Source organism: Eremomyces bilateralis, assembly GCF_010015585.1.
Source record: "Eremomyces bilateralis CBS 781.70 unplaced genomic scaffold P152scaffold_23, whole genome shotgun sequence".
Taxonomy (NCBI): Eukaryota; Fungi; Ascomycota; class Dothideomycetes; order Eremomycetales; family Eremomycetaceae; genus Eremomyces; species Eremomyces bilateralis.
Window position 1 is genome coordinate 312,031 of NW_022985089.1, and position 18,590 is coordinate 330,620.

Here is an 18,590-nt window from a genome sequence, read left to right on the forward strand (position 1 = left end):
GATAGGGAAGAATAGCCTATCTATTCTGTGAAATCGCTACTTGCAATGCCTTTATGCTGCCTGTAATTCGCCGTGTTAACTGCAATCTAGCACCATCCCCAGAAACGATGTGAGCAAGAATACTTGCCATTCTCGCTTCAGGTTCTGGGAAGCCTATATTCATGATGCTATCCAGAAAGTAATTACGAGCGGAGGATGTCGCTACTATATACTCCCATTTTTTCTACATGCACCAACTAGAAAGAGTGGATCGAAGGAGTCTCACATATTAGAGCACCGCCGCTTTCCTGGTCAGTGTAGTAGAGTGCATACAATTTTGAAGCACATTCAAAAGCCTTCTAGTGGATATCCGGTCCGCACGGAGATATAGGTCGGAAGAGCTGTTGGCTTTTCCTCGTAGTTAGGCCGCTATGTCGATCCGATATGCTGAATTACTGGCGAGCATGGTCGTCCAGATCTACACAGATGCGTCAAGCAAAGAGTCATTAGGGAAATGTGCAGATCACACCTCTTTTTCACGCATTTCTACTTCCGTAACCCTTGTTGCCAGGGTCAAATGTCTTAAGAGGGACTGGTAACTATGAGCTATTGAGTCTATATAAATTCCGGCAGTCTCTTGCATCTCACAATGGCTGGTGAGATTTTCCCCCCCGTTTTTGAGATTTTCCCCCCTCAGGAGTACCAAAATCACCACATTTCAACTTCAACGCCAAACAGCTCAACACCAGCTTCGAAATAATATAATTTTTAAATGCTTAGAAAAATACTAAAGCCTGGGTAACTGAGCCTACTATTTTAGATCTCTACATACCCCCTGCGTTGTGGTTTAATTTTGTGCTGAAGTTGGTGAGTTGTATGAAAAAACTGCCATAACTTTAATCCTAAATCACGTAACACCACAACTTATTAGGATTAAATTTCGGAGTCTAGGAGCAAGAGGGAGTCCTAAAGAACTCTATCTAAGTTTTGAATTTAAAAATAATGTTGAAAGTGTGGCTATATTGCCTTGTAAATTTCCAAAGCGGCGGTTTTGGTACTTCTGAAGGGGGGAAAATCTCAAAACGGGGGGGAAAATCTCACCAGCCTCTCACAATTGATACCCCTACATTGGCGCCAAGCACACCAGTATGTCACTGTTTCCACTGATGAAGAGTCGGCACCCAATAATTTGTAGGAACGGCTGTTCAGTAAAATCGGGATGGGGTTAGTTCCTGGGAGAGAGACAGAAATATCTTCATCTATCATCTTCAAGACGTTCACTGGAGCTATTTTACACATGAAATTATATTCGCCGTGTTGGCGTGATTATGCCTATTATGGTGGTATATAACAGTAGCGATGTTAGATAGTACTTTTTCGCATCGAATGAATTCAAATCCTCTCGCATGATTCCCACCGCCCTCTTAGTTCATGGTCGAGAGTTCGTTTCCGCCTGCAGGCCAGTGTAAGGCGCTACGTGAGGAGGTTCAAGCAATATGCTCTCAGCAAATGGAGGAAATATTTACATGGTACCTTTATACCGTCTCATCTATATATAATAAGGATTGCTCTACCTATATAAGTGTTAGTAAATCTCGGTTGCATCTCAGTTTCCATAAGGGTCTTTTCTCAGTTCATATATTGTTTGATGTCCTCGTGTTGTCACATTACAACTGGTGTTATATCAACTGTGTACCGGGAGTGTTTAGCAAAAGCTCAAGGTCTCGATACATTTTATGTTCCATGTGAGCCACAGTAAGGGACATAGTAGCTAGTACATAGATAACCACGGCGATTAGCAAAGCCAGCGGCTGGTTTAACCGTATAGAAGTATGTCCCTGCCAGTGTATAACATCGAATCGCACACATGACACCCTATCTGGAGTTCTAATTTACATTTCTTCATATGTTCGTAGCGCTGATGATCAGTGCTAATGCCCGGTCAAATATTCATATATGTCTCCAATCCGAACCCAGGTACTAACAGTTAATGGTGCCAATTGAGACTGTTCCCGCTCTCGCAACATGAATGAAACCCAAGGTGGTATTACTACGTTTGGTGCATTGTGCATGAGGGGTATTGAATATTGATGGGGAAATACAGCGCCGAATGGTGCATGATGGATGCAACGTCATTGTACATGTGTAGACACTACCTTCCAGCATCACCCGTACCGTTGCCACAAGGTGCAATCGTCGTGCTATCACCGATGATTTGTTAGAAAGCAGAGATCGGGACTCGGGAAGTGAGGATGTTAGCTCTGGTGTAGGGGTTTGAGTGCTGGAGGCGAAATGCCTTGAGGGCTGGCGCGAGAATTGCCCTCGGAGAAATGACTGCGATAAATTGGTGTATACGATAGAGACAGGATGATTCTACTTCTGTGTTTGATCGTAAGTGTGCCATATTGTTTCGTACCATGCACGCAGTCTTGTGTTGTCATCGATCCCGGCCCGGACGTCGTACCAAACTCAAGACTTGCATGAGCCAGTTCAAATGACCTCTTTTGACAGTCGGGTATAACGGTACCCGAGTTTCCAATTTCCTTTAATTAGACCGGTTCACGGGTTCTGACATTTTCGCTGAAATCAGAAGCGCGCAAAGTCACCGAGCAGAGGAAGAAGAGTTAGGGAAGGGCTCGGGTTGATACCCAGCTTGTGACCCCCACGCCGCGGTGCGGGGGCCTGGCTCACGCCTCTCCGGATATTGATTATTGGGCTAGGACATCATCACAAACGAAATGAGCGACGTGCAGCTGATTTCGATGTAATCCCTGATACTGCGCTGATGATGTACAGGAGAGAGGCTTTAGCTTGGGGAGGGGGCTTGAAATCCGAATGTGAATGATTATCAGACCACTTGAGAAAACGACGTTTCAACTTCACGATGGACAACTGGAGCACCCTCATTCCTGGCATGCAACGGCCCGACACAGGTCCTCCTTACCGGTTCGTCCGATGTCACCACATCGGAATTCAGCTCCGGACACATGTACCTGATCTGGATCTTCACCGGGCGCCGATTCCGCACCGAGTCTGTAACCAGCGGATGAAACGAGACGAGACGAAAACATAACACGAACCGTGATGATTGGCATGGTTGATGTAATGCCGTGTGTCCTCCATGGCTGGAACCAGGCAAAATCGCGAACCCGTAGCCAAGCTGCTATCCTGGCATAGTGGCATGACATGCTGCAATTCGTGGATACCATCGGAGATGGGATTCGTTCGGATTTGCTACCTGAACGAATTGTAACTTACAAGTTACAAGCCTGGGACCGATTTCAGGCTTGCAGCGGCTAATTATGGTAGGTGTCGAGCAGAAATTGTGGTTCAGATACAGATATCGGACCGGCACCGGCCGTCCATCAGGGTCTTCTGAGTTCTAACTCTTCTCATCTCTAACTTAGGTCCGAAGTCCATAATTACCCAGGGATATGGACGGTGGAACCAAACTGGTGAGTGGAGTAAAGTACGGATATCAAAGTATGACTGGAACGGGAGCGGCTCAGTCACGACATTCTAAAGAAAACCCAGAAACCTTCCTCAATTCCCCAGCTGAACTGAACTCCCTTATTCTCTTCGTCTTTTTCCCAGGTACCAACTTCGGATCTTCGTTTCTACTGCCCCTTCTCCATAGCTAATTGGACTGTCACCTGGACACATTTTGGGTCCCCTCGTATTTCCCGTCAGCTTCGATCCCTTGTCTCTCCAGCACGCAGCCGACTGCCCAGTCCTGCACGCTGCGAAACCCCTCATTGCTTTACTGTTCAAGGCTTTTTAGGGCGGCTTTCCATTGGTCCCCCCACGCTCTTCCCCGGATTGTTGCCATCCTGATCAAGTGTTTATTGTTCGATGTGGACGCCGTATCGATGCATTAAAGATTAACATCTGGGGCACCGCAATTCTTTCGCTGTTTCTGTCGCTGTCGCTCCCATACGGATCCTTCTCAAACCTGTCTTATAATTCCCCCGTCTCGTTTGATTCCTTGTGCTGAGCAAGTTTGACTAAATCGTCCTTCACTGCAACCCATCAGCCATTACACAAGCTTCTATCCCCCCCTTTGAGTCAAGTGGACATTTCTTCGTCGGGAATGAATTTCAAAACCAACCTATCCCATTGGCCCGTTGGACAAGAACATATTAATCGCTGAGACGCGTGAAGCGCTTTGTATTCGCCGAACTGGGAGCCCGCTTTCCCCTCGTCTTTGATACATTGCTTTTTTATCGCCCTCGAGATCTCCATCGGCTGGCTGCGTCGCCACCTCATCGGATCAGGGATTGGACTCACCACCCGCTCCGAATCATCTAGCATAAGGCTAGCCGCATCTTTTCGTGGGGTATCAGTTCTTCTCCAAGCTGCAGAAACAGATCATCACCACACAGACAAGGTCAGAAAGGCTTTGTCGTCATATTTCGTAGACCGAACAGGGTAGCGAAAATGGCACTTGATGCATCAATCACGCTGATGACGGCCTCTGTTCAGTTCCTGGTTCGTAACCCTGATTTGTTATTCTGCTTCTCTTGTCATCATGTCGATTCCGGAACCTCCTGCATATTGTTATTCGGATCCTCACCTCATTTTGCTTGGCCCCTGGAAGGCTCTGCATGCAACACATAACTACATGCATGATGCTGCGTTGCCTATGCTCCATTGCCTATCTGAGCCCCCCATTCATGGCAAACTCTTCAACGAACACGGTCCACCTTTTATTTTGTCATCTCCATCCTGCATCAATCTCACTCATTGTTTTTCACCCGTCATCGTCCTCGAGTTCCATGATCGTGGATAGAAAAGCTTACCAAGATGATCCTCAACCAGGATACCAGGCTTGCACTGGTCAACATCGCTCCGGAACTATATAGCAATTTCCTCCAGCCTATTCTCCAGCTACTCCTCTACAAGAGTGCCCCCACGCCAGGCGACGATGCAGGCCATGGAGCAGGAAGATCTCGCTCCGCGCTTTCCTGGGCGTATGAGTACCCGTTTGTTAACATCTCCGTAACGCCAATTGAGTGTTCGATCGTCTGCTCAAGGGAGCAGGCCAAGGCACTGTTCCACCCCGTCCGAGACGGGTTGCCCGAGTCGCAGAGGAACAAGGTGGAAATCACGGACGAGGATTTCGTTGTTATCCAGGTTGGCGGAGAAGGGCTGGAGGCGGGCCAACGGGTGCTCGAACTGACAAGTCCCTTGGCCATGGCTGGAATGTACGTATAGGTCTGCTCCTGGAGCCAGGGTGCGATGCAGTGGTAAACGGGTTCGCTGACAACTATAGTTCCATCTTTTTCATCACCACGTACTTCTCCGACTACATCCTGGTTCCAATCCAGTCACGTCAACAAGTAGTCCAGGCGCTTGAAGACCGCGGCTTCACCTTCGAAAACGACTCGTCCTCATACACCCACCCATCCAACCCGAGCCATATGAGGAACCTCTCCTCGCCGACGTCTTCCAACCCTTCACCTGCCACATCAGTCAATCACCAAGCGCCTCCTGGCACTCCCCCGCCGACCTCCATTACCGAACTGGAGACACGCACTTTCAACCTCCTGACCCGCCACAACATCGCCCCTGACGCCCAAACCCACCTCCGCCTGATCCAGTGCGCCGCTCGCAGAGAGCCACCCTCCAGCACCGTGCGATCCTCCCGCCCCGCCTCCGGTTTCGCAGGTGGTTCCCCACGCAGCATCCCGACCACCACGCCCACCGAAATGACGCTGCAGAACGCGCTGACCCGCGCTCTCATCGGCCCGCCGCGGTTCCTCTCCATCACCCTCACGACCTCTGAGTCGCCGTCCGTGCTGATGGAGAAAATCCTCCTGCCGCTGTTTGACCTGCCCGACGGCGAGAGCGCGCTGCTGGGGAGCAAAGAGGACATCTTGATTCCAGTCACGCTGGATCTGCGCACGTTGCCGCTGGAGAGCACGGGGATCGTGTGCGGGGTGGCGGGGAAGTTGGTCGGTGGGATGGCGGGTGGGCGCGTGATGGAGGGTGGCCCGGATCCGTTTGGCCCCGGCGCCGTGGAGATGAGCTATCTGAGCACGGCACGGGCGGGGACGGTCATGGTTGCGGAAGCGGAATTGGAAAGGGCCATGGGCGCGTTGGGCGCGTTGGCGATTGGTAAGACGAAGAGATGAGGTTCACTCTACAAGGAGGGGCTTCATTGCTGAGTTTTGGGTCTCCTTCCTTCTCATCCGGCATTCGTGGAGCACGCACGGCTTGCTTGAGGGGTCCTATCCAACGACGGAACGATCATTTGCATGGGATGACATTCTGCATCGCGTCTGGGAGTTTTTTACGCTTGCTTTTCCCCGACGGTCAGGTTATGGTTCTCGACGACTCCTCACGCTACATGTTCGACTCCGCAATGGGGTTCGAGGTGCATGCGCGGCGTCTCTGGTATGGATCGGAGAACGGGGGAATCGCGACCTCATCAAAAGTTTTTGCTTTCGGATCGATGAATTCTAATAGCATTGAATATGATAGTATGTTGTATATGAGCAATTAAGCATTCCGGATTAAATGGCTTGTCAATGAACGTTCATCTTTGTTGATCGTGTGTCATTCACGTATGATCAGGTGTTGTGCCCATCTGAGTGTTGTCTGAGGCAACTGCACCGCCACAAAGCGCCAGACCCCTCTCACTGTTCCTGCCTTCCCTGCAGGGGTCCAGGGGCGCACCTTCCCAACACCCTTCGTCACGCCAACCCGCAAATTGCCCGCACCGCCAACTGACATGGAAGTTTGTTGACAGCATTTCTATCCACAGAAAACATCCATTCTACACATCGGTCCCCTTACAAGGACATGTCGAGGTATCTGGACTGCATACAAATTACTGTCTCTGAATAATACTGAAGGCTCGCCATATTCTCCAAGCTGCTCTACCCCTATCAACCGAGACCCTTGCGCAACTGGATCGTTTATCGGCTGCCTTGACATCACTCCCTAACAACCACCCGCTCCTCTACCTTCGTCCACCGTAGCGACAACCACCAAGGCGCATAGTTTCCCACGGTTGTCAACGAGAGGTCTCGATCACCTTAACACCTTCTTGACCTCTTCCGACTCATATTCCGCCTTGTTGTGCTGTATCAGCGCATAGGAATCTCTCATCATGGCGGACAAGGAAGAGGACTTCAGTTCCCTCCCGTTGCAAGATCGCTTCGTCCACAAGAATTGGAAGGTGCGGAAGGAGGCATATGAAGCTGCTGCAAAGGAATTCGACAGTGCGCCGTCCGAAGCTCATCCGACCGTCCGGCTATTCCTCCAAGAATCCTCACTATGGAAAGGCGCCGTTGCTGACTCGAACGTCGCGGCGCAACAAGAAGGGATGGGAGCTTTATGTTCTTTCCTTCAGATTTCTGGGGTTCAAGGATGCCAGAGGTAAGATCGGTCCCCTTGAATGGGTATGTCGGGTGGCTAATGTGAGGAAAATCTGTAGAACACGGAATCTTACGATCACTCCGCTCGTGGAGAAAGGCTTGGCAGCGATGAGACCAGTATCAAAGCAAAAGGCACTCGAAGCGGTATTACTGTATATCGAACTGGATAAACCAGACCCGATCATCGAGGAACTGATCCCGATCCTCTCCCATAAACAACCTAAGATCATAACTGCGACCCTCTCCGCGCTGACTGCGATATACCATGCCTATGGTTGCAAGACGGTGGAACCGAAGCCAGTGCTGAAGCTTCTCCCAAAGGTCTTTGGCCATGCTGACAAGAACGTGCGAGCAGAGGCTCAAAACCTGACCGTGGAGTTCTACCGCTGGCTGAAGGATGCTATGAAGCCGCTCTTCTGGAATGACCTGAAACCCGTACAGCAGGCGGACCTGGAGAAGCTCTTCGACAAGGTCCGGGATGATCCTCCGCCAAAGCAGGAGCGGCTTCTACGATCGCAACAAGCCGCCGAAGAAGCTATGCCCACATCCGGCGGCGATGCGGGTGGAATGGAAGAGGAGGAAGCCGAAATCGATCTCGAGCCGGAGTACGAGTCTGTCAATGTTTTCCCGAAAATACCAAAGGATTTCCAGGATCGCCTTGCTTCGACAAAATGGAAGGATCGGAAAGAAGCTCTCGACGAGTTGCAGGTCGCCATCAACCATCCGAAAATTGATGAGGGTCCTTTTGACGATATTATCCGGACGTTAGCGAAGTGCATGAAGGATGCCAACATCGCTGTTGTGACCGTGTCGGCTAACTGCGTCGAACTGCTCGGCAAAGGTTTGCGGAAAAGTTTTGCCAAGTATCGATCCACGATCATGAGTCCAATGATGGAACGGTTAAAGGAGAAGAAAGCGGCCGTTACTGAGGCGATTTCTTCTGCACTCGACGCGGTATTCCTATCCACAAATCTGTCGGAATGCCTCGAGGAGATTTTGGAGTTCCTGAAGCACAAGAATCCCCAAGTCAAGTTAGAGTCGACAAAGTTCTTGATACGATGCCTGAAGACCACCCGAGATGCACCGAAGCTGGAGGAGGTAAAGAGCATCGCAGAAGGATCCACAAAGCTGTTAACCGAATCGCAAGAAGTTCAACGAGCCGCTGGCGCAGAGGTATTGGGAACCCTGTGGAAGATCATGGGTGATCGGCTCATGAACCAGCATCTCGACGGTTTGGACGAAATCCGGAAAACGAAAATCAAAGAGTTCTACGAGTCCGCAGAGGTGAGAGCGAAGTACAAGCCGAAAGCAGCACCGCCACCAAAAGCTGCCCCTGCTGCCGTGCAACGGAGGGGTATGCCTGGCAAACGGCCCGGGCCGCCAAGTAGTGTCAAGAAACCCGCTCCTACACCGGCGCCTCCAGCAGAGGAATATGCTGTTCCAACTCCATTGGCACCACGGCTTACGGCCAGATCCGGTGTCTCCAAGCTCGCGCCCCCAAAAGGAGGACTCAAGATGCCGGCCGCGAACCGAACCATTGGAGGACTGAAAGCCCCTTCAGGAATGGCATCACCCAAACGATCAGTAATATCACCTCCTCCGTTCGAAGAGCCTGCACAAGCAGTTACTCCGGCCCAACCGAAATTAGGGCTCGGTCGTGGCCTTGCTGGGCGTCCTCTTGGCCGTGCCGCTCCTCCTCCCCAGGATCCCGCACCTGTAGCTCATACATCTGCCATCACGCAACTGAATTCTGCAGAGCATGCCGAACTGGACGAGCTCCGCGCCGAGAACGAGCGCCTACACAAACATAACGACGAGCTACGCTCCGAGCGGGCGAAACTCGTGTCCGAGATGAACGAACTTCGCAATCACAACGCCGAGCTCATCGAAAACCACACCCGCGACATGCTCAGCATCAAAGCCAAAGAAACCCAACTCGTCCGCGCCCGCAGCGACGCCGAAGCCGCCGAGTCGACCGTCCAGCAACAAGCCCGCGAAGTCGAGCGACTCAAGCGCGAGCTCAGCCGCCAAGTCCGCGCCACGAGCCCTCCGCCCATGGATGTCAGCGAGCAGCTCTACGGCGACCAAGCCAGCCTCAACGGCGGCGGTGGGCGCTACGATTCCGGGTATGCGAACGGGCGCCCGTCACGCTTCATGTCGGGCGGCAGCCTCAACTCGATGTCCACGGGGTCGCATAGTGGTGCAGAAGGGAAGGAGAACCACCCAAGCATGGAGTCGTCGCTGGCACGGCAGAAGCTGAGCCCGACGCGCTCGAATGCTTTCGGGGGGTCGCCAGCGCCGCGGTCGTTGAGGAGTCCGGAGGTGCCGTATGAGGGGAGTGGGGTGGGTGCGCTTGGCCGTGGGGATTTGGGGAGCAACGGCGGGTGTGCGGGAGGTGGGGGAGGTGCGGAGAGTTGGAAGCGGGCGGCGGAAGTGACGCAGAATTTGAAGGCGCGGATCGAGATGATGAAGGTACGTCGGCGTTATCGTCTCGTCTATGCTTTCATTCGATTTTCGACCGCAGAATTGCTAACTTTCTCCTCTAGGCAAAGCAGCAGGGACTAACTCGCCAACATTGAGACCGCTCTGTACCCCGAACGCTGGTATGGCTTATGAGAGCCCGCCACGGGAGTCCGTGCCAACCTCAGCATCAGGATTCTCCTCGGGGACGGCACCCTCGCCCTCCCCTCTCGGCCCCGCCGCTTCCGGACCCGCTGGTCTCAGATCTGCAGAATCACCTTGACGATGTCACGTGGCCGGTCGCCGCATGGCGTGCTTGACACGTTCCATAGGTTACGAAGCGCATGCGATGTGGGCATGGTCGTCGTCCCCTTTCCGTGGCATTGGGAATTGGGAGATCGAACTAGATCGACCTAACACCTGTCGGAAGGGCACGACAGGCTTCCGGAACGGCCGTTTCACAGCCATGCATGAGTTATTCTTTGCTTGATCCCGTCAGGTCCCTTTACATGCCCTGTCCGTTGCTGGGGTTGTATCAGGGCGGGGTATGCATATCTAACGATGTCCTTTCTCCGTTCGCAAAGCCGTCGCGCGTCTCTGGCTTCTTGGAGTTCTTTGTACATGTCTTTCCTCGATGCGTCGAGCTTGATGATGGTTCTTGGGAGTGGGAGTGATACCTCGCAGCGTTTTGTCACGTTATGGCGCCGTCGCATCTCGCAATGATATACTAGTATTGCGGAACCAACTCAACTCAGTCGTCTGCTCCATCACCTTGATGCTGTCCTTGCAATCCTCTGTGCTTTGTATACGGTTCGGGCAGTCGACTTCCGACTGGCGTCCTGTTGGACTTTTCGCATTTCTCGGCCACCACTACCTATTGTTCACTCTCCCAGATACGGAATATATCAACCACATCTCCCCATGTGAAGGGATTCCACACAAGTCCATTCTTCCCTCCATCCTCGTTATGCTGACAAGGTCTTAAAAAGACTCTATGGTGTGTTTCAAGCATGTCGCCCACAGTCTTGTAGTGTTCAGAAAAGTCGAGGCAGTTGCACTTCAGTATTATCCCATGAAAATGGATCATCTCTGGATTCTCATCAAACCATATTCTGATTTATTCATGGGCGTGAACATATCGGATTCGGCAGGTCACTTGAATGGGTGCTCATCATCTACTTCAAAGACCTTAACTATATTTGCATTATTTTCTCCATCCCATTACTATATTGGACAGCGACCACCAGCGTCGCAGCTTTGCTCTTCAATTGATGCAACAATGTTTCTTTTCTAGGGAAGAGACCATACCCTAAGTTGGGCATCCAAGTTCCAAAATCTCGAGACCACCATCCACCCCTACCTTCAAACTATCCCCACAGAACACCACCTTGTCGATTACACGCCGTCTTCACAGATGACGGTGTGACCCTCGTGGTGATCGTCACCGTGCGCGTGTAGGTGCGATAAGACGTGGTGCGAGCGATCACCCACTTCTTCTTCGTCTTGGTCGGCGTTGGCAAGGTGACCGTGACCGCCGGCGCTTGCGTCCTGCCCGTCACTATCGTAACGGGGGGTGGAGTGGACGTGGTCGTAGTGGTAGTTTCAGACGTCTCCGTGATGACGATGGGGGGGCTGGCCGTGAGGATATTGGTGGTGGTGGGATAATGAGCCGTATCGGTATCTGTGACGGTCAGCGTCGCCTGGTCCGGAGCGCGCTTCTCAAGTTGGTGAGACGGTTCTTCCAGATCGGCAAACCGGTCGCGGCGTTCGCGGACGAAGCGCTCCTTGTCGGCCAGGTAGTCGTGGACATCGCGGCCTTTGATGCGGATCGAACGGGTTCCCAGGATTAGGGTTTGGAGTGCTGGCGGAACCGGGATTACGGTCGGGAGAATGTGGCATGTTGGGTCAGGATGGTTTTGTCGTCCACGTCTGCTGCATGTCGCCGTGATGGTTTTGGTGGTCTTGGTGACTACGATAGTAGGTTTTACAATCTTGAGCGTCAGCAGCGTCTTGGTTGTGGTCGTAGTCACGCGCTTGGGTCGGACGGTGACCGTTCGAGTGACCGTTCGGGGAACGGCGGTCGTTTTCGGGGGTAGGGTCTCTGTCAATGTGTCTGTTTCCCAAATGACGGCTGTGGAAGTTGGGGTGATGGTTTCCAACGCCGTGATGGTGGGCGTATACTACACTGGTGAGCTTGATCCTACTCAGAAATGGGCATCAGAAGCCATGCTTACGGTTGTAGTGATTTGCGGGCCGACGCTCAACGAGAAATCTCTTTGATAAGCAATCGGCATGCCACTATCTCCATTGTTGCTCATAATAATGATTGACCACAGACCAGAAAAGAGTTCGTTTTTAAGTGTTGGACTACATTTGGCGCTGTCAGCCTCAATTCCACAACTGGACATAGAAAGGCATCCTTACCATGTCGACATCTGATTGGTATTGTCTGGTATCAGAGGGGTATCTGAACACAATACTTGGTCTCCATTAGGATCGGCTACCAGTGTCAGTGAACAGTGTGGCGTCAATCACACGTAACAGAGTCTACCTAGGATGTTGTATGAAAAGTCATCATTGCAGCCGGAGAACTGTTGGACAAACGTGAAGGGATCTGTGGAGAGAAGATTTTGAAAGTACGACTCCTTATCTTGGAAGTCAATGCCGAATGATTTGCATGGGTTGTCTTCGTCGGCGAACACTCTCCTGGCTGCAATTGCCAGGAGAGCCAGTCCAAAGGACCGTGAGGCAGATAGCATTGTGAGTGGGATAGTCAAGACTTGACGGAGGACAGTGGAAGAGACGGACCTGTACACGGAAGAGAGGACACAACAAAACGAGAGACTCGATCCAAACAGATATGACAACAGGTGTATGGAATTGCATTGCCGTATATCCCGTACTTAACTGAGTAATATACAAACCCCACCACAAGAAAGCACAGCCAGCGGCTCGGACATGGAGACCGGAGCTTAGATGGGTGGTTCGGGGTTGTATCAGCCTATGAAAACGATTATCGTCTTGTCTGATAGTTGGCCCGGGGCCAAGGTCCGTCGCTGGGCAGTTTTCAGCCCGCGGAGAATGCATGGTCGGGCCGCTTCAAAAAGCCTAGATAGACGGTCTGGGCGCAGTACCACAGAGGGCTGCGTTAGCTAGATGCAAGCAGCTAAGCGTCCATATTTACTCATACCACCGGGAAAGCAAAGAGTGGCTTAATCGGGTATAAATTAAAGGAAATATTGGTGGAGTGCATGCAGAATGCGAAGTGAAGAAACTATGAGCAGTAAGATGAAGGATTATGCTATGATGATATGCAGGCTGGCTGAGGAGGAGCACTTTTACGAACATGGATCCGATGCCACACAAACCACAATCTATGCCATTAGGGATAACCGAATCTCTAACAATAACCATTCTGTACTAACATTTCACCGACACCCCTTGTAATCTGTATAACAATATCTGCAAGGCGGCAGAGATGCAAGGGGATCGCCTGGAAATTCCGAAAATCCCGTCAGTCTCCCTAGTCTCCTTAGCTTCCGACTAATAGAAGATTTCTGGTTTCTCACCCACAACAGCCGACCCCTCTCCACTTATGGTACGTACCCAGCGCCCCTACTATGTAAATCTCCATGATGGCGCCAATCCTTCATATTGCTTGTCAAGACGTCGTGCAACGGTAACTGGCCCACCTTATAATTGGAGCTGGGCTTCCCATCAGCCCGGCTTGACGGCTTGGCCTCTTGGGCGTCTGGATTCTGGAAGTCTGCAAAGTGCAAAGGCCTCTACCCGCCATCCAAGACTCCATTTGCTTCCCTGTCGATTCCGTCCCAAACAGGTTTTGACCCAGATACCGGGACGTGGCGTGAGCTACCATAGTAACAAGCTGGGAAATGCTATGTTTGGACATGGATACGACCACAGTTCAAATTTGGGGACGAAATCCCCGCCCACGAGGACTGTCTTGGGTCTTTGAATACCTCACTGACAGTTGTACTATTAACAGGCTAGTCAAGGAACAACTTCATCCCTTCGCACCGAACAGACGGGCGAAGGAACACAGTTTTTGTTCTTTGTACCACACTGATCTGCCGTGAACTGTTGATGAAACAGCGTTCCTGGCGATCGGGTATTCCCAACAGCTCTGACCTGTCCAGTCTCCGGAAAACCGAGCGTGGCCTTACCCAGCCCCCTCAATGACATGAAAATGGAGCTCTCGGATGCGGTCGCCGTCTTTGCAGCCTGCGTGTTCGGCTACTATGCTGCACATACTGGTACGTAACCCGATACGACGGGTAAGAAAACGCATACAGGATACGACCAGCTTCTTGAATCTACAGGCTGGACGAAATATTTCCTTTGTAACGGTTACTACTGCCCGAGGAGGTATGGTCTCGTGAAGACCCCGTTTTCTCCGATAAGACTGTGCTATATTTGGATATACGGTCTACCATCCCGTACACAATGACACTCGCCTTCTGCGCAGGTCACTTCTCCAATTCCGGTTAGAAGCATCAGGCGGGCACCCTGGTCCCGAAGCTAAACGGAACATCCAACATCAATAATAAGGTTACGAAGGGGGGCAGGATCGGCAACCAGCTCGGGGAGCCGATTCAAACTACAAGCCTACATGTATATTCTCCCCAAACTATCGCTCCACCGTCCTGCTTGGCCAATGAGCCGTGTACACAGTACAGATCCATGTGTCATTCGATCCTGCGCATGCATCTGAGCTAGCCTTCGACGACCAGATATGCGTGTGGTTCGGCGTCTTTGGCAGAAAGCTGGACAGCGCATCGAAGCCGATCTGGCAATCGCCACGCTTTTATCGTCCACGACTGTTGGATCGGGGACTTTCCATTGTGCTTCTCAACCGCTCTGGGCGAATATTGAAGTATATGGGAAAGTTGCAAATTCCGATTGGACTATGCTCTCAGCTCTGTCACTTAATGGTCGTGTGACCCTTCCTGTCACCTGTGCCGCCGTCTGTGGACTACTGCATCCCTACTTGAGGGACACTAGGAGATTATTGATCCAACTTCTCAATGTGCTTTGTTGTGGCTTGACGGTAATTATGCTTGGCGATTGGCCAGCTTCCATCTTCACTGACCTCAGTCCTGTCCGGTTCTCGCATCACGGGAGGAGTGAGGCTTGCTGGCGTTATGGATACGAGTCCGTGTTCTCCTAATATGGTTCAGACCACCTGGGTCGACTTTGTTCCTCGTTCTTCTCGGATTTCGATATTCCGATGTAACATTCAAAGTATCCAGTCATCATTGTGGCCCACTTTCTCCAGGGAATCATGCCAATCAGTTTCGACCTGTCCGCCGCTGCATATTCTCTATTACGAGAATCAGAGCGCCCTTAGCAATACTATTTGCTCCGAATCGCAAAAACGACTCCTTACAAAATTAGATCTTCTTAGTCTGGGCGATATGTCCCACGTCGCACAACCAATTATGCCGCCAATAGTTTGCTTCAGCAATCCACCCAGCATAAAGCTATCTTACTGACATCCAATGGCAACTTCCGCTATCTTCAACTTCATCCGGAGATGCTCACATTCAGTTTTTCCAGTCTGCCGGCACTGTTCTAATTTCGTCGAAGCATCTTACACTTTTTCTCAGTCATTGATTCAGTGGATTCGGTTACCCCGGTCTCGCCAAACCGCGCATGAAAGCATTGTCGAGATGCAGTCTTATAGGATCCGCTTTTGACGCTGACATGTATTGATAGACCAGGAACTACTCCACGCGCCACCGAGACTTGCATATCTCTTGCATCAAATTGCTAGTCGATCTGCAAGTTCTCGTGTGGCTGAACTTCAACAACGTCTATTGAGCTAAGACCAAGCGATGCATGGTCCATTTGCATGACACAGGGAGTTAGCGATTATATTCGGCATGGAGTTAGGTAACCAAGTTTCCCGGAAATGGCTTTCCAATCTTTCTGTTAAGGCAAACTAAGGTCTTTCTGATGGCTCGATGCTTCCACATTGGCTACTTTATCCGATGGAAACAAGGCACAGGCTGGGCAGCTGGACCTAAAAAACATTGGCAGAAATGCCGGAAGCGGTACGGCTCAGAGGCCGCAAAGATGCAGTAAGTATATCAACCTTTGAGCATCTTCCTTCATTCTCCTATATCTTCCTATGGAAATGCCGTATTTGCTTTAACTGGTCCTCTCCTGCGTTTTTCCTTCACTATATCGATTCATATTAAGCAAATACCGAAACTCATACAATTATGCGGTCGTTACTACTTTTGGTCTCAACACTCCTTACCTCCTCATTTGCCCTTCAGCTACCTTACGATCATATATTATGGGGACCTGGCGGTTTAGCAAGCGGTGGCTTCGTCCGTCGGCAAGCTAATACCACGTCAAGCGCGGCTCCAACTACGACGAGTAGAGCGCCTGATTCTTCTTGCAAGAATGGTCCTTTGACAAGGAGTTGCTGGTCGAATGGATTTAGTATCGCTACTGATTTTGACGAGAAATGGCCAAACACCGGGAAGACAGTCTATGTGAGTGGATCCAGGCAATGACTATAGTTTGCTTGGGTTTTCTAACCATTGTCCAGTATACGCTGGAACTGAGAAATACGACCTGTAATCCGGATGGGAATGGGGACCGCACTTGTCTGCTCTTCAACAATCAGCTCCCCGGTCCAACAATCATCGCAGGTGCGTGGGTACTACTACTATTGTTTCAAGTCATCGATTAATGCCAAATGCAGATTGGGGAGATACCGTTGCTGTGACCGTGAAGAATCTCTTGCCTGATAACGGCACCTCGATCCACTGGCACGGAATCCGTATGCTAAACACAGTCACAGAAGATGGAGTCAATGGCATAACCGAATGTAGGGAACTCTTTTAGTCATGTTCCTTTGCGCTTTCTAACTCATCTAAGGCCCTCTTGCACCGGGTGACACCAAGATCTACACGTTCCGAGCTACACAGTTTGGCACAACATGGTACCACAGCCATCACAGTGCGCAATACGGCGACGGCGCTGTCGGCACCGTCATCATCAATGGCCCTGCTGCGGCAAACTATGACATAGATCTGGGCACGTACTCTGTCACGGATTGGTACTATCCCACCACATTTCAAATCAATGCCATTGCCCATCAAAACCTACAGGTTCAAGCACCGCCGCCACCAGGGGACACGATCTTGATTAACGGCACGAACAAGCACCCTACTTCAGGCGGTGGGAGCTATAACAAAGTCAAGCTGACCCCAGGAAAGAAGTATCGCTTGAGATTAGCGAACACGTCAGTCGACAGTAACATTCGAGTGTCACTGGACGGGCATAAAATGAAGATTATCACTGGAGATTTTATTCCAGTTCAGCCAATTGACAGAGAATGGATATTACTCGCCATAGGTAAGCCTTTCCCTCCCGGATTTAGTCCTATGGTTCTAATAGCATCCGTGTAGGGCAACGGTATGATGTTGTTATTCAAGCTAACCAGCCTGTTGGGAACTACTGGTTCCGCGCTATCGCCGCAGCACCATGTGCATCAGCGAATCGATTCTCTGCGCTGAGCATATTCCAGTACGATGGAGCGCCGAACGCCGATCCAACCACGACCGGTTTTACGGTACCGACTACCTGCGCCGACGAAGCTCCGCTGGTTCCGTGGGTCAAGAACAACGTGCCTTCCGAGTCCTTCATTTCCCAGGCCCAGAACTTGGATGTGGACCTGGGTCGACAGCAGGTAACCACTAACGGCGAGAGCATTGTAAGTATCGGTCGTCCGGATAGCGAAATGGATCTCTGCTAAAATCGTGATAGGTTGTCTGGGCCGTGAACATGACGGCTATTGACGTTCAATGGGAGAAGCCAACCTTGCAGTACCTGATCGACGGGAACACCGACTACCCCCAAGTTTCCAACCTGATCGAAATCCCCGCCGGTCAACAATGGACCTTCTGGATCATCCAAGAGACAGGCGGCACCGAGACACGAGTCCCAATCCCCCATCCCATGCATCTTCATGGTCACGACTTCTACATCCTCGGCAGCGGCCAGGGCATCTTTGACAAAAACGTCAACGTCGCCGACCTCAAGTTCGATAACCCTGACCGCCGCGATGTCACGTTCCTCCCAGGAGGCGGATGGGTCGTGGTCGCGTTCCCGACCGACAACCCGGGTGCGTGGTTGATGCACTGTCATATCGCGTGGCATATCGGCGAAGGACTTGGCGTACAGTTCTTGGAGCGGAAGAGTGAGATCACTCTGCCTGGATCGGCATGGCAGCAGACCTGCACGAACTGGAAGACGTACTACAACGGAAATCCGGCTTGGCTGAAGGATGATTCGGGGCTGTGAGGTGATATCGACGGCAGGGGGGCGCTGCAGAGCATAAAATATTGGTGTCTGATAGGTTTCTGATGCATTAATAACCGGCCGCAATTACGGTAGACGATGACAGAGCTGAGCAGAGGGAGTAGCGCACAATGGATTCTTGCTCTTATTGTACATTTGTACTCGATGGAGGAAGGCATATATACTAACCTAGCAATATAACCCGCCTTATAAACAAGCATGCAACCCCTTTTGTTATATCCGCACTTTATGATGACATGCCGGGAATATCCCACTCCTACAGCCACATTTTCCTCTAAATAGAGATCGGCGTTCTAGACCGGAGGTGCAGCTGGCGAAGGAACTAAGAAATCGACATCGATACTATTGTACTCACTGTCAGATGTCAACTGTGCCACCTTAAACCTTTGGATAATCCTTTGTTGAGTTGTT

At 51.1% G+C, this 18,590-nt stretch overlaps 4 protein-coding genes across 4 annotated transcripts; 3 read left to right on the plus strand and 1 right to left on the minus strand.

Annotated features, from left to right (window-relative positions):
- Positions 1-4,416: 4,416 nt before the first annotated feature.
- On the plus strand, positions 4,417-6,113 carry P152DRAFT_468318 (uncharacterized protein; the record flags this gene model as incomplete). The annotated part of the gene is made up of 3 exons (XM_033680818.1): positions 4,417-4,467; positions 4,798-5,183; positions 5,252-6,113. 3 exons carry the CDS (start codon positions 4,417-4,419, stop codon positions 6,111-6,113), a joined length of 1,299 nt encoding a protein of 432 aa, XP_033531322.1.
- Positions 6,114-6,959: 846 nt separating this feature from the next.
- On the plus strand, positions 6,960-10,110 carry P152DRAFT_157109 (ARM repeat-containing protein). The gene is made up of 3 exons (XM_033673981.1): positions 6,960-7,362; positions 7,421-9,833; positions 9,908-10,110. The coding sequence occupies exons 1-3, from the start codon at positions 7,094-7,096 to the stop codon at positions 9,938-9,940; spliced, it is 2,715 nt and encodes a 904-aa protein (XP_033531323.1). The 5' UTR covers positions 6,960-7,093; the 3' UTR covers positions 9,941-10,110.
- A 1,041-nt stretch (positions 10,111-11,151) lies between these two features.
- Positions 11,152-12,760, minus strand: P152DRAFT_157102 (uncharacterized protein). Its single transcript, XM_033673980.1, has 4 exons — positions 12,373-12,760; positions 12,246-12,321; positions 12,056-12,188; positions 11,152-12,001 (listed from the first exon to the last, which is right to left on the minus strand). The coding sequence occupies exons 1-4, from the start codon at positions 12,578-12,580 to the stop codon at positions 11,189-11,191; spliced, it is 1,230 nt and encodes a 409-aa protein (XP_033531324.1). The 5' UTR covers positions 12,581-12,760; the 3' UTR covers positions 11,152-11,188.
- A 2,818-nt stretch (positions 12,761-15,578) lies between these two features.
- Positions 15,579-18,362, plus strand: P152DRAFT_441596 (uncharacterized protein). The gene is made up of 6 exons (XM_033677709.1): positions 15,579-16,345; positions 16,402-16,504; positions 16,558-16,683; positions 16,734-17,213; positions 17,267-17,571; positions 17,625-18,362. Exons 1-6 carry the CDS (start codon positions 16,067-16,069, stop codon positions 18,159-18,161), a joined length of 1,830 nt encoding a protein of 609 aa, XP_033531325.1. The 5' UTR covers positions 15,579-16,066; the 3' UTR covers positions 18,162-18,362.
- Positions 18,363-18,590: the final 228 nt, after the last annotated feature.

What these genes read in the sequence shown, in the direction of transcription:
- P152DRAFT_157109 (XM_033673981.1), top strand. Translation starts at nt 7,094, where the DNA reads ATGGCGGACAAGGAAGAGGACTTCAGTTCCCTCCCGTTGCAAGATCGC. An exon ending in GGGGTTCAAGGATGCCAGAG is followed by an intron (nt 7,363 to 7,420) that starts GTAAGATCGGTC and finishes GAAAATCTGTAG; the next exon opens with AACACGGAATCTTACGATCA. An exon ending in CGCGGATCGAGATGATGAAG is followed by an intron (nt 9,834 to 9,907) that starts GTACGTCGGCGT and finishes TTTCTCCTCTAG; the next exon opens with GCAAAGCAGCAGGGACTAAC.
- P152DRAFT_157102 (XM_033673980.1), bottom strand. Translation starts at nt 12,580, where the DNA reads ATGCTATCTGCCTCACGGTCCTTTGGACTGGCTCTCCTGGCAATTGCA. An exon ending in CTTTTCATACAACATCCTAG is followed by an intron (nt 12,322 to 12,372) that starts GTAGACTCTGTT and finishes TGACACTGGTAG; the next exon opens with CCGATCCTAATGGAGACCAA. An exon ending in ACCAATCAGATGTCGACATG is followed by an intron (nt 12,189 to 12,245) that starts GTAAGGATGCCT and finishes CGCCAAATGTAG; the next exon opens with TCCAACACTTAAAAACGAAC.
- P152DRAFT_441596 (XM_033677709.1), top strand. Translation starts at nt 16,067, where the DNA reads ATGCGGTCGTTACTACTTTTGGTCTCAACACTCCTTACCTCCTCATTT. An exon ending in CGGTCCAACAATCATCGCAG is followed by an intron (nt 16,505 to 16,557) that starts GTGCGTGGGTAC and finishes TGCCAAATGCAG; the next exon opens with ATTGGGGAGATACCGTTGCT. An exon ending in CCACTAACGGCGAGAGCATT is followed by an intron (nt 17,572 to 17,624) that starts GTAAGTATCGGT and finishes AAATCGTGATAG; the next exon opens with GTTGTCTGGGCCGTGAACAT.